The 24,913-nt window shown below is 38.2% G+C and overlaps 2 protein-coding genes across 2 annotated transcripts in view; one reads left to right on the plus strand and one right to left on the minus strand.

Annotated features, from left to right (window-relative positions):
- Positions 1-4,895, minus strand: part of IFT74 (intraflagellar transport 74) — a 41,135-nt gene extending 36,240 nt beyond the window's left edge. Inside the window, exons 1-6 of the mRNA XM_061468787.1 lie at positions 3,988-4,895; positions 3,350-3,485; positions 2,783-2,831; positions 1,849-1,947; positions 1,624-1,684; positions 559-618 (exon numbers count right to left, since the gene is read on the minus strand). Coding sequence (XP_061324771.1) covers positions 559-618; positions 1,624-1,684; positions 1,849-1,947; positions 2,783-2,831; positions 3,350-3,485; positions 3,988-4,104 — 522 coding nt within the window. The 5' untranslated portion in view covers positions 4,105-4,895. The remainder of the gene's footprint in view (positions 1-558; positions 619-1,623; positions 1,685-1,848; positions 1,948-2,782; positions 2,832-3,349; positions 3,486-3,987) is intronic.
- Positions 4,896-5,088: 193 nt separating this feature from the next.
- On the plus strand, positions 5,089-22,355 carry PLAA (phospholipase A2 activating protein). Its single transcript, XM_061468788.1, has 14 exons — positions 5,089-5,315; positions 8,075-8,268; positions 10,435-10,535; positions 10,614-10,734; positions 11,070-11,237; positions 12,217-12,352; positions 12,846-13,015; positions 14,468-14,625; positions 15,543-15,759; positions 16,843-16,911; positions 17,955-18,026; positions 18,621-18,722; positions 19,965-20,129; positions 21,646-22,355. The coding sequence occupies exons 1-14, from the start codon at positions 5,167-5,169 to the stop codon at positions 22,203-22,205; spliced, it is 2,382 nt and encodes a 793-aa protein (XP_061324772.1). The 5' UTR covers positions 5,089-5,166; the 3' UTR covers positions 22,206-22,355.
- The last annotated feature ends 2,558 nt before the right edge of the window (positions 22,356-24,913 follow it).

The raw sequence follows: 24,913 nt of genomic DNA on the forward strand, positions 1-24,913 counted from the left end.
ATGGACAAAGTTATCCTAAGAAATGGAACATGCTTAATGCCACTTGTGTCTTAAGACTTAGAGGAACACTCTATCTGTATTAGAAAATAAAGAAAGGCAAATGAGAGCTCATTGATTTTGTGGTTATATTTATTATTTAATAAATATTGAATATTTATAACATGGGAGTAATTTAAAAGGCTGAAGAAACAATATAACTATCTTTCCAGAAGACCAGGCAGCTTTACAAGGCAGTGCAGTCTAATGAATTTGCCTTTCATAAGACTAGTAGTGTTCCATGTTCCCAAGTCAAATAAAGAATATATCTTAACACTCAAAATTTGGGTTGGGACAACATCCTTCTCAAATCTAAACCATAGAAAAATATCATGGGCCTGTTAATGCAACACTTCAGACAACCGACTCACTGCAAACATGTTGCCCATGGTTTATTTAACTTGGAAAAATGGGTAAGTTTTAAATTAGTGCTATGCCTTTTAGATACATTGTACATTCAAAGTTCCAAGAATGTAACACACCATTTCACCCTTCAAACATAGCTTATATCCTATTTCTTACCATATTGTAATCGTGAATCACTTCTGCCATATCTGTACTAGTATTAAGTATATCCACAACCTGAAATGAGACAGAATTCCAACCTATTAATGCTCTCCTTTTGTTTTAAATTACACACAAAAAAATCAGACAAGTAAGTAGTCACTCACAAAGCACTTACGAAAACACAACAATTTTGTGTTATTGCAAATGGAAAAAAAATGATGTGGGAATCTGAATAGATTACATGCAGTTTTAAAATCTCAGATTCATAGAATGGTTAGGGTTGGAAAGGACCTTAAGATTATCTAGGTCCAAGCCCCTACCCATGAGCAGGGATGCCTCAGAGTACACCATGCTGCCCAAGGCCTCGTCCAACCTGGCCTTGAACACTGACAGAGATGGAACATCTATCACTTCCTTGGACAAGCCATTCCAGTGCCTCACCACCCTCACAGTAAAGAACTTCTTCCTTATATCTATACTGAACTTCCCCTCTAAGTTTAAACCCATTCCCCCTTGCCCTATTGCTACAGGCCCTAATGAAGAGTCCCTCTCTGGCACCCCTGTAGGCTCCCTTCAGATACTGGAAGGCTGCTATGAGGTCTCCAGGCAGCTAAACAGCCCCAACTTTCTCAGCCTGTCTTCATATGGGAGGTGCTCCAGCCCTCTTATCATCCTTGTGGCCATCTTCTGGACTTGTTCTAACAGCTCCATGTCCGTCTTAGTTGAGGACACCAGAACTGTACACAGTACTCCAAATTTTCAGAAATTATTGTCATTATATGTAGCTGTACATAACCCACAAACGCTATGCTGCAGTAATTTCTTAAATCCATATGCAACTGCTTCTCCTAATGTATAGTACACTTTTTTTTCTTTTATGATTTCTTTAGTTTCCACAGTTTCACTTTCCAATAACTGAAATTATTGAGGCAGAATTAATGAGTGTATTTTCTTATTAATACTGAGGTGGTACTAAGCAATGTATTTTTACAGAGAAAAGTTAATAAAAAAGATGCTGAAGCAATACAAAGCAAACAAGATAGGGAGAGCATTCAGTATCATAAGTTGATAGCAGCATACCATGTTGTAGTCTGCTAGCTGACCTTGAAATTCTTTGATTTCTCCAGCTAGAGCCTCTGCCCTAAATATAAAACAAAATCAAACTTCAGACTTGTACGTATAAAAATAAAATAATGAAAAGAAAAAAAAAAAGATATTACTTAGTGGTTTCTTGAAGGCAGCACAATACCTGAGAATAGTTTTGTTACTGAGAAAGTTAGCACTGCATTAGCTGCAACATCTCACCTTTTTTCATATGACAAGTAGACAGTTTTCTCTTGCTTGTACATTTCTACTTCTTCCTGCAGCTTGTTAATTTCTGTTGTTAGTTCACTTGTTTTGCTTCTGCAAAAAAAAAAAGCAAAATATTGGAATGTACAACTAAAACACAGAATAGAAACTGTGTTTTACTCTAGCTGTGCAATCAGTATGTCTTTCTCACACTGCATGATGTTTCAAATCAATATTTCAAAGAAGAGCTGTGGAAGTGAGCAAAAAATACGACTGTTTCTAGCAGATAAATTAGTAAGTAGCTGTTAGAAAACCTGGATATGAAATAAAAGACTTTAATTAGCTGTGTCCCTGCTGGTGAAATGTAAATTATTCTCAAATGGACAGGTAAAAAGACCACAGTATCATGGTATATATCATAGTATTTCACAGAGTATGGATATCATCCATATGTAAAATTATGTATTTTAGGACTGATCATTCAATACTGCAATATGATCAACTGACAAAATAGCCTTGTATACAGTACAGTTTCTGCGAGGCCTTGACTTTGTTAGCATTAGCTCAATGTATTATCCACGTAAACCACCTGAAATGTACACTACAAAATGCTTAGTTTGTGATGTGACTTCTTCCAAATGCAGCTATCAGACCTATCAAGCATTACAGGTGGAAGCTCAAAATCACTGATCCTTTTTTACTAACGCTGTGGGAGTGCATACGATTTAGCAAGTCTGATCACAAAATGTCAAAGGCATCCACTTGGACTTGAACATAAGCATAAAATTTCCTCCCTCCTACACAATGACCATACCTCTTATAAGAGAACAGATTTTATTGTAAATGAACACCACTTATCCCATGCTCCTGTTAAGCACAATAAATTTCATGTCAGAAAGTGAACAGAGCATTAAACCTCCTGCAGTTTTAATGTGCTTTTAAGACATACCTCAGCAGACCCAGGTAATATGTTTTATCCATTATCTGTCTCTGAGGACCTGACAAAGGACAGTAAGATGACATTTTGTTAGAAAACAATTAATGTTGATGAAGTGTAAATTATGAAATTTTTTTTGCAGAATTTAGAGGCAGAGAACTGCCATCTTCTCAGAGTTCTTAAAAAGATAGTACCTCATTATAACAAATCAAAGCAGAAATTAATTTCACATTGTTGCAAAGATAAACATTACTTTTTTAGCTGTACTAATAGTTACTACATAACACAGTATTTTAATTATTCTGCAGTGATGAAAGAAGACATAATCTGTCTTCTTCTATGCTTCTGAATGATTTTTAAAGACAGCTCAGGCACAGAAAAGCCTTTGTCATCTATGATTGCCAAGAGCAAAGAAAATAACAGGGATGTTTTAATCTTCCTTTCCTTTCTCGTACTCCTATCATTCACAGCTATTTACTTGGCACTTTGTACAGGAATGAAAAAGTTGCCTTTAGAAACCTACATATTCCTTTAAAATGTCTGCAGACACCTTGATAGCTACTTTCAGTAAAAAAATACCTTTCATTGCAGTTTTCATTCCACTTAAACCATGTTGAGTCACTGGACGGTCTGCAACTTTAATCTGAGATGATAAGACTCCTCCAGTAGCTGAAAGGCCACCACGAGAAACAGGTCTTGATGTACTAGGAGGCATCTATAAAAAAAGGACCAAATAACCAAACTACAAACCTCCCAACACTGAATTATGACTTTATTATCCTTATGCAACTGTCAAAGCAACTGAAAACTTCAGTTAGTCTCTATACTATTCCTGTAAGAATCTTCTAATATTTACATCTCAGACAAAGCATTAGTCAAATGTCTGCTGCAAAAGGGTAAGAAATTACTTTTGAACAACTTTTCATTGTTCCCTCTGTCTGCAACATTAATGCTATTAAGGTCTCCCAGCTGAACTTTTGATGCAAGAGTTCTCTTGACTCCTTTCAGGCAAAATTGAGAAAAGAAACAAAACCAAAAACTCTCTACAAAACTTAAATCTTAAAAATTCTTCCTGAGAAACTATCACTCCAGTCACAGTACTAAAAATAAAACAAAAACAAAACACAACAAAGCAAACAAACAAACAAAAAACCCTATCAAAATGATAAAAATCTAAATATATCAAGTTTTGTTTGGTTTTTTTTTTTTTAACATACCCCTGTTCCTATTCTGGTTGCTGATGCAGTCCTTGATGAAGTGGAAGGCCTTGTGGTCAACCCTATTCCTGCTCTTGAAGAAGGACGAGCTATTGGAGGTCTGTGACTGCTGGCCATATTTATTTCTTTTTGAACTTCTTTCTGGAACAATGGATAGAAATACTCCTTTATTTTGCACAAGGTTTTTTAAAAATATCATGCATCAACTCTATAAAGCTTAATTCTTCCCCCTGTCAAAAGGAGCTTAATTTTCTTTAAAAATCTGCAAAGCACTTCATTACTGGAAAAGCATGGTACGAGACAGACAGTGCTCAGAAGGGACCACAGAAGATCAATGAGTAAGGAGAGACAGCAGTGCCTTTTCAGTCCCAAGTGCTTACTCAGTCCTCAGGTGGTACTGTTAAAACAGATGACTCCTCCTAATTCTTGTTGCACTTATTGTTTCGGCATCTGCCCACAGAATGCAAGTCTCTCATGAAATAAACTGGAAGTGAACAGCTGTTGTCAATACCCATCTGGGTTATCTGGGGACAGTCCTTCAGGCATCACCAGCCACCAACACAAACCCAGAACACACACCCCCTGACAAATCGTAGCAGCTTTCACCAGCCCCTGAGGAGCAACGCCACGGCCATAGTACATAGAAACTGCTCTTGAATGGCTGAGGCTGTCAGGCAGTGGATCAGACGGGCCTGTGAGATGGTGTTACTACTGGCCGTGACCTAAAAGGGCAGAAGTGCCGCAGGTCCCCCGGGTCGACAAAGACCCTCCCCCAGGCGCGCTGAGGGCTTCTGGAGCTACAGAACCCCGCGGAGCCCCAGGCGGGCCTGGACCCCCTCCTCTCACCGGAGTCCCGGGTCGCCATGAACTCTCCACACACCACACCGCTGGTATCGCAGCAACTCCACAACCAAGCGGCGCCGCGCCAGAGATATCGCGAGATTTAGAGAGCTCACCCCGGCGTACGCCGGCTTGCAGTTCGCAGGACTACAGCTCCCAGAATGCCTCGAGAAGAAAGCGCAGTGCTGTGTCCCGGCGCTGGGTCGCGCTGCCTGCAGGGACATGGAGTCTCCTCGCCTGTCTCTGTCGTGCCTACTGATACTTCTTCCGGCGCGGCGCCCGGTGTTTTCCGTCAGTGGGGGTGGTTGCTGTGTCAGAACGCCTCGGCTGCCTCCGGCCATGGCGGGCAATGGTGGCGTGTACCGGCTTCGCTGCTCCCTGCTGGGGCACGGGCAGGACGTGCGGGGTCTGACCCGCAGCCTGTTTCCGCCGGGCGGTTTCGTGTCCGTCTCCCGGGACCGGACTGCGCGGCTCTGGGCTCTTGACGGGTGAGTGCCGGGCCGCGGCCCTTGTCCACTGAGGCACCGACTCTGGGCGGCCGCTGCGGGTTGTGCTATGCGGAAGGAAGAGAGCGGACGTGCGGCTTTGGGAGCCCACTTACTGCGCCAGGGTCTTGCCCGCTCCTGCGACCCGGCGGGGTCGGCGGGGCTGTGGCGGCGGCGTGTGCCTGTGGCGGCGGTGGTGGAAGCATGTTCGTCGGAGACTTCCCGATGGGTTTGTGAGTGGCCGCAGCTTTGCCACTCGCACGCCTGCTTTGGGAGAAGGTCGGGGAGGCTCAGGCAGTTAAGTGAGTGTCGGTGTGTTTAGCTGCTTTGCAGGCGCCAGTGATGTCCGTGAATCTGTGCGTCTTTTCTCCGCGTGGTATTTATGTTGTTTCCACCTCTTGGTATTCAGTGCCAAAGTAATCCTGCTAAGTAGCAATGTTGCATTTTTGACAGTAAGGCAGTATGCTTTGAGTATTTTTTAAAGTCCCTTTTCTAGCTCTTGCTGAGCAGACTTTGGACATAGAAAAGAATGTGAATCATGACCTGCACAGAAGATTTAAATACACAAACAGGAATACTGGAAGAGGAAAAAAAAAAAACAAAACAACACCCAACATTAGCTTCTCCTATTTTCATGTTGTGCAGGGTTGTCTCCTACGGGATTTGTCTTCTTGAATTCACTCAGTGAATTTTTCAGGATATCACTGTGACCAGAAGAGGCATTGCTAAGAAGTGTTAATAGGATGGGGATGTGTAGGGCACTGAACACGGGACATTTCTCCTTACTAGTCTATAATTCCGAATTGTGAACTGCAGTCTGAATTTGCTAGACATGGATGTTCCACTGCTGTCCTGTTAGTGGAGAAGCTGCTACCTGAGCACTCACACACCATTCAAGGAGTTGCACACACACCAACCGAGGCTTTACTGCTGGGACCAGAGTCCCTCTGAGTCATGGATGGCCCTTCCAACTCCTTGCTCACCACACCCGAACCCTCCCCATCCTTTAGGCTCACTGCAAGGTTTCCTGCTGCAGAGTGTCAGCTTTTCGATTCTAGTGAGAAATAATTTAATAAAGTGGTACAGCTCCGTGCTGGTGTCTCTGAAGAGGGACCTGAGCAAAGAAATCCCTGGGCAATTAGATCCTTATGATCTGTGCACCCACTCCTCACGTGCCTTTGTAGTCCAGTTGTGAGTTTTTGTTTTTGTCTGGGGTCTCCTAACACTTTACAGGACTCTGTCTCTGCCTTCATACATGCAGGCTGTTAACTGTTCTTATTTTTTGAGTTGCAACTTCTGCTGATGTGGCAGCCTTCTTGTCTTCTGGTCTGTGCTTGTTGTGCACCTTCTGGAGCATGGAGCACTAAAAAAAAAAAGTCCTAGGCCTAGGATAAAAATTACTTGGCAACAACTAAAATTTCAATGTGCATTCTTCCCATACTAAGCACAAAAACCAGCACTATACTAGATTACTAAGAAAACTAACTGTATTTCAGCCAGAAGCATATCTGGGGAAAAGCCCAAAGCTTATGGCCCAAGGCTTTAGTAAATCTAGCTGTTCATGCTAAGCAAACAGCATACTAAACCACACAATACCAGAACTCCAAGTGACTCAAACTATTTAAAACTTACTTATTTAACCTAAATAACTAATATCTCTGAAAGCTTCCAGTGAAACAGAGATAATAGGCAAATGCATCTGAACGTATGTGTTCAAATGTAGCTCTGGAGTTGAGGGAGAGGAACACTAATCTCATTAAGTGTGTCCTCGCAAGGGGAAGAACTTGTTAAATTGCTTGGAAACTTACTGCAGGAAAGGAGGTCTAATTCCAACCCATAATTTTTGATGGCTGTGTGAGGAAGACATGAGTAACTTACACAGAGTCATAGCATTGGTGGTTATTATCTCTCTGAAGACTCTGGGATTACAGTTAGGCAGAGTTCAGTCAGTAAACAGACTGCTGTGTGTTATTTTTGTTTTACAGGAAGTTACCTTCATTTGTTCTCTGTGCCTTCAGCAGAGAAATTTTAGAATTTAAAAGAGTATCATGATTTCTGTGCATATTCCAAGCATTTCAAACATTACAGTCTGATATGATATATGTTGTTTGATGGTTTTGTTTTCTTTTTGGAGGGGGATGTGTGAGGGGAAGGAAGAAACAAACAAAGGAAAAAAAAAAACCACAAACAAGCAAACCCCACTGCAGTCCACACAGTTATTGTGTGGGAATAAGTAGCTTTTTCCAGTTAGTACTATAACTCTTGAAGATGGACCATGATGAAGAGATGAGTGGTGCTTGAATCAGTTATAATCTATTTAATTATTAAACATCTACTATGCTCCTAATTAAGTGCCAATGATTTGGCAGGCAGTAAAGTTCCTTCGTTTAGGTACTCTCATATTTTAGGCTATGTTGGGATACATAGTTAAGGCTTGAGACAGCAATAGATTTCAAAAGGCAAACTGTAACTACTTCTTATCAAATTGAACATAGTGTTTGCCAGTGAGCAAAGACAACCAAAACTAAGTCCTTCCAGGCCTGCCATGGAAGCTTTAAATATTGCATAATGGGTGGAATGCTGGGATATAACTTTTCTCTTAAGCTTTTCATTCTTTCTAAGTCATCCAGAGTTTTTATTCAGTGCAGTGAAAGCATAGTTATTAATTCAAGAGTTGGAGTATAAAACATCTGCTGTTACTCAGTGCCTCAAATAAGTGCTGTTTCTGTTATGACTCTGAACTGATTATGACTTATGTTTAGTCTTAACAGGGGGTTTACTGAAATCCACTGTATGAGTGGCCACTCAAATTTTGTATCCTGCGTATGCATCATACCTCCAAGTGAACTCTATCCTCGTGGACTGATTGCAACTGGTGGCAATGATCATAATATTTGCATTTTCACAATTGACAACCCAGCTCCTCTTTACATCCTTAAGGGTCATAAGAACACAGGTATGTAGTAATTTTATTTTGGAGTTTGTTGCATAAAAGCTAGCATAATTTGTTACAGAAGAAATGAAGTTAACTCAATTTTGATTAATGTTTAGCACAGAAAACTACTTAATTATTGCCTCTGCAAATAGTATTTTATAATCACAGTTCATGCAGTGACAGTTCATTGGAAGGACTTCTGAGTTTCACTGATGAATGCTTGAGCTTTTAAATGGCAGTTTACAGAATTGTCTTGAAAACACAGTCTGTCACCTGGTGTGTGATAGCCAGTTCACAGGCATAGCTGAGATGTTTGTTCATTGTTGATATCTGTGTTTTGAGGATGAAACAGTCTTTAAGGAGTCTTTCCTGTTTAGAGATATATTAGCCCTGTTTCTTAAACAATCTGTGCAAGGCCAAAGCCTTCTCCCCTGCTGTGAGCTCTTTTCATTAGTCAGTACTGTTGTTCTTGGGTCATCCTGAAATTTTAGGAGGCCCTTGTATTTGTTCAGGCTTTTCCATAGTAACAAAGTTCCATTTTTTAACTCTATGTCTACATGACATAAGTCCCATTTTTTAAACTATATGCCTACAATAGAATAACCTTTTTGCTTAGAGTTGCATGTTTTAAGAAGCAATTTAGCAGTTAAGAGCATTTAATTTAAAATGGTTAAATGAAGAGCAGCTAATTTAGCTCTCCATTTATTAAGCTTAATTTTTATGTCAAAGTTGATAGAAGTAGAAAAAGTCAGATTCCTAAGTATCTTCTAAAATAAAAGATTTCTCTGCCCATTTTTTTAACCTAGACAGGGATCTAATATTAATTGATGCTTTAAATACATAGTAACGAATAAAAGCTCACTGCAGAAATTTCGTCTCTCTTTAGTCAGGTCAGTACAACATGTGACGTATTAAACCAACTTTGTATACCTTCTTTTGAGCTATATAAAAGAAGATTCAGCAATTTTCATATTAGCATACCAAGTTTTGCATTTTGTGAGCTGATCTAATATTTAACAGACGTTTGAACTGTCTTATCATTTAATTATTAGGTGTCAAAAAAGAGTCTTGGAGATTTTGAGGGGTTTTTTGTTTTATTTTTTTCCCATTTGTGTTATTGAGTGGCTGTGGAGCCTAGTTCAAAAATACCCTGGACTTTCAAAGAGCACTTAAAATGTATTTTTGTATTATAAACCTCCTGTATTATATTTTATTATATGTGTATTATTTTTGTATTATAAACCTATTCTGAGAGAATAATGTCATTGTGTAAGGAGCCGTGGAATAGCTTGTGTACTTTATGAGAAACATAGGATGGATGGTTAAAATACTGTGACACATTACCTCCAGAGCTGGGGAAAAAAAAAAAAAAAATGCAATGAGGTATTTTAGGCATGGTATAGATTCCACTACAAACGAAGTATTTGTAGCAATTTTTACAGTAATGTAAAATTACATTAATTGTAAAATTGAGTGTTTCAAAGTGGGAGGAAAAATGACAAGGTACTCTTGACAAGTGGCAGTGTAGAATACTGTCCAGTTCTCAGTGTGGAGTCAGAGAAGGAAGAAACGTAAGGCCATACTTTCCTTCAATGAACAGTTAGGTGTACAGAGTACTCTATTACTTAACTCTTTTTGTAAACTTATTAGGAAGCCATATTATCACTTCATTTTTACACTTATGTATTACTGGAGCATTTGCAGATTAACTTTTTGCAAAGTCTTTAAATGTTGCCGCAGTTTCTTGGTAGTAGTATTTTGCCTTCCAAGGGGATGAGCTAAGTATTTTTTGTAAGAGATCTTGCTTTTTTTGAGGAAGGACATAAATTAATTCATCATGTTTATGAAATCTTGTCTTTCTCTGTAATCTTAAAGCTAAACCTTTGCATTAATTTTGTTTCTTGACTAGTTATCTAACTTGCTTTTCAAAATATCATAGTCTGAGGAGATCTAATAATAAGAGAAATTTAACAATATGAAAGGGTAAAAGATGTGAAATTTTGTAATCTAAAGTGAACAGATTCTTAAGCACCTGCTTCCTAGGTTGCAATGCAACTACAATTCTACTCCTCAAGACTAAATATGCTACTAACACCAAGTAAATGTCCTTAAATAAATCTTTTTAAATTGCTGGTATGCGATTGGCGACAATGTACTTGTCAGTGCTAATTCTAATCTTCATTCCAGTTTGCAGCCTTTCATCTGGGAAATTTGGCACGTTATTAAGTGGATCATGGGATACAACGGCCAAGGTCTGGTTGAATGACAGATGTATGATGACATTACAGGTATGAAGTTCCTCTACATGAAGATAAAGTAAGTACTCTGAATTTGATTCTGACAAGTCTAACAATGTCATTTTGCAGGGTCACACAGCTGCAATATGGGCAGTGATAATACTGCCTGAACAGGGATTAATGTTGACTGGTTCAGCTGACAAAACCATTAAACTGTGGAAGGCAGGCAGATGTGAAAGAACATTCACTGGTAAGCGTTGCTGCAGTTGGTAATTTCATCAGGGTCAAATGCTAATTTAAAAAATCTGACAAAACTGTAGATAGATTGAACAACGTTCAGGCAGGATTTTTAAAGACCCTTCATTTGTATGGCCAGAAATCGCATCACTTTTAAAAGAAATAATTTTTTTTTCCAGAAAATAATGAGCAATTAATTGTTTTCTTTCTTTTTCTTTTTTCTTTTTTTTTTTTAACTGCTCCCACAATGAAGATTGTCAGGATTTAGATGTGAGCTAAACAGAAATGGTATACTGCTGCTAATGGAAAGACAAGATGCATTAAAAGTTTTCCTTTTATTTTGTAAAGGACATGAAGATTGTGTGAGAGGTTTAGCTATTCTCAGTGAAATGGAATTCCTTTCCTGTGCTAATGATGCTACTGTTCGAAGATGGCAGATATCTGGCGCGTGTCTGAATGTGTATTATGGACATACAAATTATATATACAGCATCTCTGTCTTCCCTCAGTGTAAAGGTAGGATTATTTTTGTGACTAGAATCCAAAATTCTTCCAAAATGAAATGACAGAGTAGGCATTCTGTAGTTCTGCAGAGCTGCCACAACTAAAGAACTTGGGTAGTGTTTACTTCTTTATTTACAATTATTTCCAATTAATTAAAATTTAATCGTAAATAATTGAAAAAAAGACTATGATTGACTCCAGATCGCACCCCTGGCAGAATTGCTCTGGTAGTAGGTGAGATGAAAGGTCCTGGGTTAGGCCAAATTATAAGGCTTAAGGGAAACTTCAGCCAAGTGATAGGCAAAACTATCATCCAGTTTGTCACCTGTTCTTGAAGTACATTATAAATAGTTTAAGTTAAGAATTTTATATGTAGGGCTTAGTTGTGTTTGTTTTCAGAGTTAGAGCTTTAGAAGTTCAGAGCTAACTGTAGCTGGCAGTTGCAGAAGAAATGCAAAGTCGGTGAGCTTTGTGTGATGTATGGGTTGGCTTTTGAACAAGGAAAGTGCATGCATATTGGTGGATGTGCATGTAGTAAATCCCCTATGCCTTATCATTCTTCACTGAGGAGTTTATAGACTTCTGAGAGTGCTTTATTATTACTGCATGTTTCCTGAAAAAGTGGGCCTACCTTGCAAAAACCTGAATTTAAAACAAATGCTAAATTATGCAAGTACAGTGCAAGATAAAACAGTGATGGTTACAAAATTTTTCAAAATTCTCTATTTAAATTTTTGAAAGGATGAAGTAATCTTGTTTGTCCTGATCATAATTTCATTCCCTGTTTGGCTGCTTGGGCAGCAAGGTGTGCACTTCATTATTTTTTGAGAAGACAACTATGAGGTGGCTTCCTTTTAGCTCTCTTTTTGCAGTTGAAGAAGACTGTAGATAGGTCCTTCACTGTTCTAATCTTTAGATACCCAGTTGCAGAATGGCATCTAGTATCACAGTACACTAAATATATACTTTAAAAAAATTTATTTCTTTTCAGGTTTTGTGACTACTGGAGAGGATAGATCTCTTAGAATCTGGAAGAAAGGGGAATGTGCTCAAACAATCAGACTCCCAGCTCAGTCTGTATGGTGCTGCTGTGTGCTAGACAATGGTGACATTGTAGTTGGTGCAAGGTATCTGGGTTTTACCTTCTGTATTTTTTAGATCTAAATCTGCAAGCCGTAGATGAAATCAAAAGCATCACTGTGGATATCAGTTTCATTAATATTTTAAAATGCAGCCATCAAAGTGTGTATGGGGATTAAATTTAAACATGCTATCCTTCATCCAAAAAATCATTTTTTTATGTGAATCTCAGAGGTAGAGTGAGTTCTTCAGGCATGTGGTAAATCATGAATAGACTGAGTATGAAATTAAAAGTACTCTATAAAGACCCCTTGTGATAGGTATATCATACCTTGTTTTTTAGATTATACTGCAGACAGGGTTACCTGCTTAAGTCTTTCTCTGGGTGTTTTTAACATTGGAGCTAATTTGTTTCATACAAACAGTTGGGATGGGTTAGAAATAGTAGTTTCTTAAGACATAAAAGTCACTATTAGAATGTATGTGTTAATTTTGACATTTAAAATAGTATTTTTATTTGAATCTTCTCTCTCCATGCAGTGATGGAATTATAAGAGTGTTTACAGAGTCTTCGGAACGTACAGCAAGTGCTGAGGAGATTCAGGCTTTTGAATATGAGCTTTCTCAAGCATCTATTGACCCTAAAACTGGTGATTTGGGAGATATTAATGCTGATGACCTTCCTGGAAGAGAACATCTCAAGGATCCTGGTAAGTTCCTATATTTATGTTAGAGATGCCTCCAAATCTTGGTTCTGAGATACTAAAACTTCCCATAGTTTCCAAAATTTAGGCTTTGATCACTTTCATTAGAATTGTTGGAGAAAACAGCTTAATTCTGCTCTATTTTTTCAATCTTTCTTTGGAGGAAAGACTATAGTTTAATCATCTTTATTTTTGTAGACTGAAACGGTAAAAATGACTTCTTTTATGAGATAATTTAGAAAAAAGTGGAACTTGGGATGCCGCAATGCCTTCAATATGTTTTGGATCCATTATGCCAGCTGTGCCAGTAGTATATGAGGCAGTTACATAATTTGCAAAAGGACTACTGAATGTGGAAATTTTTTCCTAAAAGGAAAGTAAATGCAAATTTTCTGCTTTAGATTTCAGTTTGAAAAACAGTCTCGATTGACTCAGTTCATGCTTTCTGGGTAGTTGGGAGATTACTGAGAATACACTGGAAGCAGGTAGCTAAGATTACTCTTAAATACACAAATACTTTTTCCCAAGGCAGAGTAAGCAGTGACCTCAGGTCTTGACTCTGGTCAGCAAGTGGCGTCTTAGTCATATGCTTTCTGTCTTGTTAGATCATGGGTGATGCCCTTCTGTTAATTATAATTTCCCTGGGAAATAGGTAAACTTTTGAAATGCTTGACTTGGATTGCTCTTGCAGTTTAGTTTGGTGGCAGATACCATCACTAATAACTGTAAAATGACGTCAGTGTTTTTGCTATTGCGACATGTAGTACTGTGCCAGTTTTGGCTGGGGTAGAGTTAATTTTCTCCATAGAAGCTGGAAACAGTGCTGATAATTCGGGGATGTTTTCGTTGATGCTGAGCAGTGCTCATACAGAGTCAAGGCCTTTTCTGCCCCTCACCCCACGATCAAGGAGGCTTAGGGTACACCAGAAGCTGGGAACGGGACACAGATGGGACAGCTAACCCCAGCTGGCCTAAGGGATATTCCCTATCATATAATTCCATGCTCAGCATTTAAAGCTGGGGGAAGAAAGAGGAAGGGAGGAGGGGAGATAGATTTCAGAGCAATGGCATTTTGTCTTCCCAAGTCTCCATTACTTATGATGGAGCCCTGCTTTCCTGGAGATGGCTGAACACCTGCCTGCCCATGGGAAGTGGTGAATGAATTCCATGTTCTGCTTTGCTTGTGTATATGGCTTTTGCTTTACCAATTAAATTGCATCTCGACCTAGAAGTTTTCTCACTTTTATCATCCAATTCTCTCTCTATCCCACTTGAGGAGAGTGAGTGAGCAGCTGGGATTAAACCACAAGTATCTTGTTAGTTCCTTTGTTGTGTTTTGAAATGTCGGTGAACTATCTTTTCATCTTTAGATTTGAGCGGTATTTGAAGACGTTTTTACCTCCTAAAGTAGATCATATTCTTGAAAGTGTTCAAAGTCTTAAACGCTTCTGTCTACAGGAACAAGAGATGGGCAGACACGGCTTATTGAAGATAATGGGAAAGTAGAAGCTTATCAGTGGAGTGTTAGTGAAGGAAGGTGGATAAAGATTGGCGATGTTGTTGGTTCTTCTGGAGCCACACAACAAACGTCTGGAAAAATTTTATTTGAAGGAAAGGTACATGCAAACTTTAATTGTTTTATTTCTTCCTAAGTAAAATGCCTAATTTCCTATTAAAAATTATTCCCATATTTGCTTAAATGAAATATAATCTAGAAAATAGGTATTTGTTGGTACTTTTTTGTCTTTTTTGATCTGTTAAAACTCAGAGGTGTAACTGGGTACTGCTTCATACGTTACTTCTGAAACAGTGGAGAGGAATTATTTTGGAAAAAGCTAAACTGTTAGAGAAATTACCAAGTTCTCTAACATTCATTGCTAACACCCTGAAAAGTTACTTTTAACTTCCTTTCTAGAAGAAGTGAATTGTACAATTTATAATGGAAAGCGTACATAAAGTATTAGGCACCAGGCTTTCTGTGCCCCTTTTCTATAGTAACTTTTGAGCCTAAAGACAGGTAAGTTGAAAAATGTTTCCTTTACTGAAATATACACAGAAAAGACTTGTCTGGTGCCACCACAGAAGGAAAGCCTTTGAGATACTAATTTTCTCTCTCATATGTTTTAAAGAAATCTTAGGAATTTGTTATTTTCAAGTATTAGAAGCATGCTTTTAATACTGAAGTTTTATGAGGCATCTAACTGCCCTATAGCTTTGCAGGCAGGCAGAGCTGTTCATGAGAATTACCTGATGTATCTATTACTTTGTAATATATATCTGCATGTGCATTATCATGCTATATTGTTCTACTCTGCTCTTCTTGAGACAGAGAATTCTGCAAAACACAGGATGTGGTTTCAGTACTTTTTAATTGCAGCCCATGTAGGCAAGTATTATTGCTACAATTTGCAAGTAGCAGTGTTAAAGTTTTCAGGCTTAGCCCTGGTTGATTATTGGTCTGTGTTTGATACATCCTCATGTAATAACTGCTGACAAACTTCTGTTTTAATTTTTATTCTTATTCTTCTTAAAGGAGTATGACTATGTTTTCACTATTGATGTAAATGAAAGTGGGCCTTCCTACAAACTGCCATATAACATCACTGATGATCCTTGGCTGACTGCATACAACTTCCTGCAAAAGAATGATCTAAATCCTATGTTTCTGGATCAGGTGGCCAAGTTTATTATGGACAACACTAAGGGACAAACACTGAGTACAAGTTCTGAATTTTCTGATCCATTTACAGGTAAAAATTTTAAATTTGAATGATGACATCAGTCGTTTCTCCCGGTTTTGTGTCATCAGCAAACTTGCTGAGGGTGCATGCTGCCCCATCATCCAGATCATTAGTGAAGATATTGAACAGGACTGGATGTAGTACTGACCCTTAGAGTGCATCACCAGTGTCTGGCCTCCAGCTGGATACTGTGCCACTCCTTACCACTGACTGGGCCTTGTTCTTCAGTCAGTTTTCAATCCACCCCTCTGTCTGGCCAGGCAGACTGCAGCGTCATAGCTCTTGTGCTTCTTGTACAGGACTTCATTGTCTTCAGATGACTGAGAGCAAGGCCCAGATAGATCTGACAAGGCAAATATGAAAACCTGACAAATTTCTGAAGTTATTTGTCAGAACAAATCTTGAAAAAATTGGTAATCAAGCCAGTTGTATTTTTTAAGTCTAGTCTTTTTTTTTTTTTTTAATTTTTTCAGTGGGAGAAAACACCAGTTTTCATAGTAGTCCAAGAAGTGGCCAGCTGCTGTTAAGGCAGTTCATAATGTACAAAAATGTAGCTAGATAATGAACTGAAACTGAGTGAAATACATAAATTACCCTTTTCCAGGCAAGAACAAGTTAATTACTGATGAGCTGAACCATGTTAATTAATTATATCCTGCTTATCATATTTACAAAATAAACCACTTGTTTCAACTAGTTTCACAAAGAAGTTGGAAATAAAATGTCATCACACTAATTGAGCTAAATCTCCTTTCTTCTCATGAACTAGAAATAAGAATAAAGGCAAACCAGGTGCAGATGTAACTCATGGAGCTGCAGTCATCTGAACTTACATATTTTGATCTGGCTGTGTCCAAAAGTGTAATATATATGCTCCAGAAAACAAATTTCTGACCCTCAAATAATTAGGGAGAATTTCCTCATAATCAGGGAGCATATATGTGGATAGGATCAGATTTCTTATAATACCACAATAAACAGTAAGACTTATTTGTCGAGCTGAATTTTTGAGCTGCTTCTGTCTGAAAACTGTTGATGTTTTAGTAACATCAAACTGTGTAGCAGTCATTGCTTTTCTTACTGTTTCACTAGGTGCTGGACGTTATGTTCCAGGCTCTGCATCTGGATCAAGTACAGTACCTGGGGCAGATCCATTTACAGGTAATGCAAAATTCGTAATCTGTCTTGCAAGCATTTAAAATACATTTGTTATGGTGTTCAGTTGCATTCAGTTTTAGATTCCAGATGACTGTTTCTCACAGTTCTCTGTTTGGGGCAGTAGTTTGGGACAGACTGATAAGGTGGACATAGACCCTGCCACTGTCAAAATATGTCCAGATCTGTTTGCCAGAGGACAGCCTTCTGCCATCTGGTCTGCCTCATGTCACTCTGTCCTCTACAGCAGAGGAGTAAGGTCTTAAACCTTGTGTTTTGTCAAACTCTTATATGCATGGCCAACATGGGAATGGGTATATTCACAGAAGTACTTTTCCTTATTATTCCTTCTTTTGTAGTTTCCACCCTATATTTTAGATTCACACCCTCCCTGGCATAGCTAACTTAATGACCTCCTTACTAGTTCAGCAAACCTGTTGGAAAAGACATTCCAGCCCTGCATTGTCAGACTTATCCCATCTTTGACAAGTAGCTCTTGCTCCTCAAACAATGTCCTGTAGTCTATAGATACCCCATATTGGCAGTCTTTCTCTGTTCCTATTCTACTGTGGTCCCCATCTGTCTTTCCTTCCTGGCTTTGTGTGGCTCAGGCTGTGGTCTCTGCAGATGCATAGACCCTGCAGTTCCTTCACCAGAGGCCTCAGTACCACAGAGTCCACCTCTCCTTGGAGAGGGAAGCCAGGCCTGGGCAGCCAGTGCCCTCCCCTTTGAAGCTTGACATGTATAAGGTATTGCTGTGATGAGGGCCTTGGCACCAGTGGGTGCCATAAACCATGCCAGAATGTCTCCCAGCTGTGGGTCATTCAGCTTGTAATGCCATTGTTACCTCCAGCACCACACTCACACATAGGCTTAGATTTAATCCTTAATTTTAGGAATTGATGAAGACTTGTTTTAACTCCTCTAGTGCAAAATAACATGCAAAATAACACCTTTAATAGTGATGGTTGAAAAGTAGTAAATAAATACAAATATACATTACCTCTTCACCAGTGGTAGTGTTTAAAAAGCTTGATGTTTCTGTTCAGGTGCTGGTCGCTATGTTCCTGGCTCAGCATCAAATGAAGTAGCTCCAGTGGGTGGGGTTGATCCATATACAGGTAAGAGATGATGCCTGCTAATGAAAAGCATCCGCGATCTTTTGCTTTTTTTCTGTTGACATGGATTCTGTATTCATGCAAATTTATACTTAATTTAAAATAATAAGCAGATTGAAGCTGCTTTTACTACTCTTTTTCTAAAGAGATTTCAGGCCACTATTGCATATGACATAACTTGGTCATATATATTGGAAGATACGCAGAAAAAAAATTGCCTATTCATTATGAAAGTAATCAAAGGATAAGATTTCAGGGGCAGGAGGGATCTTTTCTCTAAAATGAAGCTTGCCATTTTCATGTCTTAAGTGCAATATCCATTCCTATGAAAGACTCTGCATTTAGTTCATGTAATTGAAAAACCACTGTTACTAATTTGCACTCATATAGTAAATTTTTACACAAGGGAAGAAAATTTGTAATAGTATTGCTTTAAATTTTAACTGTTGAAAAATAATGTAAGGAATGACAACTATTTGCATAAGCATTCAATTTTTTTAAAAGGTGTTTCTTCCGAGGAGGGTCTTACTGATAGGATATTGTTCTCTGTCAGGTGCTTTGGTACACTGTTGAACTTTTTGTGTTTTCTTTATGTAGGAATGGGTGCCTACCAGTCATCTGAAGCTAAAGTTGAAAATATTTATTTTCCAAAAAAGGATGCTGTCACCTTTGACAAGGCCAACCCTTCACAGATACTGGGTCAGTGTTTTAATTCCAGTGATGGTTTTATTTTTCATCTGTTTGGAATTAACTTCATTTTTGATTTTTTCAAAAAGCTAGTTGAACTCCAATAGCTTTCCTACTGTTTCTTGGTTTTGACCTTTTAAAATTGCATTCATCACTTGAATGGTGCATGTATTTGGAGGATTAGGAGTATGACTGAATTTCATAAGAACTCTGCCTAATTCAGAATATCATATCTTCCCCACCTTGGCTTGTATCTGCTGTTGTTTGGTATCTATTTTTATTAAGCTGGTATATTTGAACTACTGGGTATGCAGGTCTTGTACAATTCCTTCCTGATTTTTGCCCATAGTTCACCAGATAGCTATATAATGTAATGTGTGAAGTGCCGAAGTATGGCATTTTGCACTTTCACAGATTGCAGCGTTCATTTCTGTATTTAAAAGGAACACTGCATAACAGGAAGAGAAAACAGTATACAGTATTTACAAATTATACATGTTTGATAAAAGCTATTATTGGCTTGGTTTTCAGTCTCAGAATCTGAGTGTTTATTATTACCAGTTAACGTCAGTATGTTTCTTTAGAGTGCCTTAGTACATTTAAGGGTTTTGTAAAACTAGCTTGTATTCATAATATACCTGCTATGTACTAATGTGCTGCCTGCTTGTGTGTTTACTGACATGGCCCTCATGAATTCTGGAAGAATCATGACTGGGAGGTGTTTAATGTAAGATCTATTTCAAGCAAAATGTTGTATATTAAAATTTTTTCCAATACTGTTTTAAATTGCCTTGAAATCTGAATATAGGACATGGTGCAATCATATTTTGCTTATGGCACCTCAATTAAATAAAAATACAGAAACCGATTACACTAAGAATATACAGTTTTTGTCTAAAAATGGAAAAGATCAAAAAGTAATCACATTTCAGTTAAGAAAACTACTAGCACTGTGATTCTATTCTGCATTTTTGCCTGTATATAGGCTAAGATGTGAATTCTGAATATTTGGCAGTATATCAGAGAGGGCTTAATTGTTGCAATCATTGTGATGATTAAAACTTAAAAATAGGAAATTACGGAACTGGGAGAAGTAATGTTTAAAGATCTAGCCCACACCCCTTCCCCCCCCAAAGAAACCAAATTACAGTATTTGCAACTTGTTTGTAAAATGTTTATGTAGTATGTAATTCAAGATCTGAATTTGTGAAGTTCTAATGTCAGAGATCCATGCTTATTCTACTGTTCTTACAGGCAAATTAAAGGAACTTAACAGCAGTACAACTGAAGAGCATAAGCTTACAGAAGATGACTTGATAATCCTAGAAAAGTTGTTGTCTGCAACATGCAACACCTCTGCAGAAACACCTACAGCACAGCAACTTCAGACTTTATGGAGAGCAGTTAACTGGCCAGAAGGTAGATACTTATGATTATTTTTTGTACCATCATCTTGTCAATAATTGATCATCAATACTATGAACACATCAATACTATGAACTAGAAGTCCCACTCTGCTGGCTGTTGCAATGGGGCTGTCCCAAATAGAAACCAGAAGATGGTAAACAGATGTTAATAGCACTGATAAGTAGCAGGTGCAGTGGCACCAATTGCAAAATTGGTAGCACCAATTGCAGAATTGGTAACTGGTCAGCTTTTGCTGTTGGCACAATAGTAAACATGAAGCAGAAAGTTGATATAAACATAAGGTATTTCATTATCAGGAGCATCCTCGAGAAAGATGTCCGAGTCTTGTTTGAAATAAAACAAGAATGTGAGGTTGGAGTCCTAAATTATCAAATGAGAGATTAAATTTATGGAGATAAATTACTTAAAAAAAAAAATCTCAAAAGTATCTCCTGTTTAATGTGGTAGAAAAGAAACTAGGTTATATGGTCAGAACTGCATTAGTGAAATGACATTCTGAATGAATAGAAGCGAAGGTGATAGAATTTCATTTGATAACATAGAGTTGTCAGCACTGATGTATTGGAAAGACTATTTCAATTGTAAGGGCACATTTGGAAAAAATGGATACATTGCATGTACAGATATCTAAACATCCAGTTGAACTGCTTTCTTGAAATTGCAGTTCAAGATTTATTAATGGGGAAATTATTCTGCTGTTAAAAATTCATGTACATTATATAACATCACTTAAACTATGTTTTTGCATAGCTGCTGATGGCTAACATATTCATACCTTCCAGACTCTTTGCATAGTATAAAGCATTAAATCTCAGGATTCTGCATGTCTGCAGGGAAAACTGCCCAGTAGCTAGCTAAGCAGGTTCAGCTTTGATTTGGTTATAAGCACAGGATACCAACAGCAGACCCAGGAAGCAGATATATTTGAAATTTGGGTAAGTGGTGGGAACAAAATCTGAGTTCCACTTCCTTACAATGATTTCCAGCTGACCAGCTGAGAACATCTTTTTACTGTTGTTGGTTTTCTTTGCAAATTATATCTGAGAGCTGAAGGTCTAATTTTCTTTTTTAATCAATTTTCTTTCTGTAAGCAGTTTTGTGGTTATACCAGACTGCAAGATACAGAATGAGGACAAAAGGAGATGCTGCCTATGTAGGGGTGTTAAGTCACTGAGAAGCTTTCAGAGATGTTTTGGATTAGTTAACCGTATTTTGTGTTTGCCTTCAGTGTTATCAATTAGTTTTTAGGATTTTAAAACTTTTGCAAAGCACTGTGTTTATCCTAAATTAAAGACCATGGTCTTTTTGTGATTAATTGAAGTTTTACTAGAAATAGGTTTGTCAACACTTCTCTTTATTTCAAACAGCTTGCTTTCTTTCTGCTTGAAACTGCTTTTTGTTCCCAAAGCTAGGGATTTAAGGAAGTCTGTATCTGAAAGAAAATCAGCAGCACACCTATATGTAACGCAATATTAATACTAAAACATTTTTTTGTTTTGTTTCTTAGATATTGTCTTTCCAGCCCTAGACATTCTTAGATTGTCTGTCAGGCATCCCACTGTGAATGAGAACTTCTGCAATGAAAAGGATCACGTACATCTTGCCATCCTCCTTAAATTTCTGAACCCTAAAGGAAAGCAAGCAAACCAGCTGTTGGCACTTAGAGCTCTTTGCAATTGTTTTGTCAGCCAGGCAGGCCAGAAGCTCATGATGGAACACAGGGGTGAAATAATGACACAAGCAATAGAAACAAAATCGGGCAATAAGAACATCCACATTGCACTTGCCACACTGACACTGAACTATGCTGTGTGTTTACATAAAGACAACAACATTGAGGGCAAAGCTCAGTGTTTATCAGTAATCAGCACAGTTATGGAAGTTGTTCAAGATCTTGAAGCTGTTTTTAGACTGCTTGTGGCTCTTGGGACGCTGATCAGTGATGATACAAATGCTGTGCAATTAGCTAAGGCTCTTGGAGTTGATTCTCAAGTAAAAAAGTATGCCTCTGTATCAGAGCCAGCTAAAGTAAAGGAATGCTGTAGGTTTGTGCTTAATCTGCTATAATTATTTTTCTTCGCACTTGGGAAACACTGTATGCAGAAAAAAGATGCTTTTGTTCCTATTTTGTGACAAACTACAATTGAGAAAACACTGGGGATGAATTACACTTGGTTTGTTGCAAGACACAGAGCAAATAAAACTTTTTACACTCTTTGTCATTTGACTGCTTTTCTGAGGTCTGTAGTGCATAGGATCTTCACAGGAAGTCCTTTTGATGTAGCTCGGATCAAAATAGATCACCAAGAAGTCAGACAATCTTGTAATTAAAGGTTACCTAGATGGCAATGTAGGAACTGGCTATGATTCAGTGACCATTAACTCCCAGCATTCACCTCAGGAATATTTCTGCTTTTCCGCACGAGCCTTTTTCTTGACTCCTTTTTTGGTCAGGGGATACGGGGCTCTGAGAACTGTTCAGTAGTGCTTTTCACATACTTACCAGTGGTTAATATTAACCCTGGTCAAATATTCTGCTAAGGAAATGATATTTATCTCATTTTGCATCTGCTTTTTTCCACTTCCTTTTGAAACCGAGCTGTTTTATGGCTCTTTAACCTAGAACTAGGTGACTTTTTGAGGGGTGGAATCTTTAATTGTCATGTAGATGTTGCACTTCACTGATAAAGTGAGTATCTTGTAGCTTGTAAAATGGCTTGAAGTTCTACAATAGCTTTTAATTTCTAATGACAGGGATACTCCACCATTTGATAGCGAGTATCTCATCCCAAAGCATGTTACATAACAGGTGATTAAAATGAAATAAAAAGTAGTTTTTGGGAGAGAAATTCAGGTGCAGAGAACATACTGAAGAGCATAAACTGGAAGAGACTTCCTAGAGGTGGTTGATACCCCAGGCCTGTCCCTGTTTAAGGGGCATTTAGAAAATGCCCTCAATTTTAGCTTTAACAGCATTAACTTTTGGTCAGCTATAAAGTGGTCAGGCAGTTGGCTAGATGATCATAATAGGTCCCTTAGAACTCAAATACTCTATTCTAAACTGTACAAATGTAAAGTCAAGTTTTACGAAGTAGCTTTAACGTAGTAACTGTGGTGACTGTGAAAAGGGAAAATAACATTTTACAGCTATTTGAGCAGATCAAGATGTTCAGCTCAAAAGGGGATATGATTTCCTACAAATGTTACACTGGTTTAGAATTAGGATGCAATCAAGATGGTCAATGTTCAAGTTACATTTTTCATTTGACTAATAGAGTGGAAAACATGAAAAAAAATTGGCAAGATTTTCAGACACACGAGCTCTTTGTCACAGTACCTGTCTGCCTCATTTGTGCTAGGTGTGAAGGATCGTGTAACCAAGAGCTCTAACTTTTTTTTGCTCCATCCAGTGAACTGTGAGTTACTTCCAGCAGACCTTGTTTCTTGGACGCTTAGTTGCACACTTGCAGTGTTACAATTCTGATAGATTTTCTGATACATATCCTCACAGTCTTGATTACAGCTTTAGTCACAGGCTTTCTTATTCAGTGCATCACAGGTTCATGTGTAAGGCAGTCCAAAAGCTTACTCATGATTTACAGTGCTAAACAATAGATCAGCCTCTTCTTGGGAAAGTATCTAAGAGGCTATCTTTAGGAAACATGTCTGTGAAATGATGTGCCTGTCTATTGAATTTTGGTTGCCTATTATATAATTGTTCTTGAAGCTTGGGCTTTTTAATGTGCTTTTCAACTGTGTTTGTAGACATGCTATTTTGAGAAATCTATATTCAACTAACATTTTGGTCTTATTTCTGTGGGATTGCTGTGTTACAGATTACCTCTTTACGTGAAAATTGTCATGAATTTTCCCAGACCAAAAATCAGTGTTTGTGTTAATAAATACATTTTGGCAACTCTAAGAAATGGTACATTAAGAGGTACTACAAAATTAATTTCAAATTGCAGGGAGATGGCGGGGCACAGCAACAAATCCTTCATGTGGGGATTGCAGCATTGTGTTAGGTAAGATACACAAATCAGGCCAGAAACATTTGAATAGGACAGCTGCTACTACAGGGTACTGTGGTACCTGACCATTCCATGGTTTAGCGCTGTCTGAGGAGAGAGTGGGAGTCATTGGATTCCATTCCCATGGGAACTGTTGGAGACTGTCTCCACAGAGATGTGCAGTAGCAGCATAGGCTGGTAATAAGAAAAAAAAAAAAAAAGTTGCAATACACACCAGGATCTTACAGTATGTTGTAACATCTTACAACAGGGTTTTTTGGTTTGTTTTTTTTCGTTGTTTTGCTGAGGTTTTTTATTGTCACAGAAGTGTGGTGGTGTTCTTACACTTTCATGTGTTTGTGCAGCTTTCAGTGAAGATTTTCCCAAGCTAGTAACACTCAGTATGTGTTAACACAGGTTGAATGCAAAAATAGGAGAACCTCACGTATTTTACAGAGCAGAGTACCTTTTTTTTTCTGTCTTTAGATGTATAACTAGATGTCCTCTTTTTGTCAGCATTACCTTGAAAATAAGTAACTGTTACTGGTCTTGTTTTAAATTACACTGTTCTGAAACTCCTCTGTGGTACAGGTAAGCATGCTTGTACATGAACACACACATATATATATATATATGTGTACTACACAATCTGCTGCTGAGATCACTAACAACTAGAAGACCTTACGGTTGCCACCAGGATGAAATTTCTGTTTTGGTGGAAGGATACTAAATCTATGGTTAGGAAGTGTGCCACAGAAGAGGTCC

Source organism: Pezoporus flaviventris, unplaced genomic scaffold (assembly GCF_033815535.1).
Source record: "Pezoporus flaviventris isolate CSIRO_AGI_PZ_B2104156 unplaced genomic scaffold, CSIRO_AGI_Pfla_v1 ptg000050l, whole genome shotgun sequence".
Lineage (NCBI taxonomy): Eukaryota > Metazoa > Chordata > Aves > Psittaciformes > Psittacidae > Pezoporus > Pezoporus flaviventris.

Excerpts from the sequence above, each read along its gene's own strand:
- PLAA (XM_061468788.1), top strand. The coding sequence starts at position 5,167 with ATGGCGGGCAATGGTGGCGTGTACCGGCTTCGCTGCTCCCTGCTGGGG. Across the intron at positions 14,626-15,542 it reads AAATTTTATTTGAAGGAAAG|GAGTATGACTATGTTTTCAC; the intron begins GTACATGCAAAC and ends TTCTTCTTAAAG. Across the intron at positions 16,912-17,954 it reads TGGGGCAGATCCATTTACAG|GTGCTGGTCGCTATGTTCCT; the intron begins GTAATGCAAAAT and ends GTTTCTGTTCAG.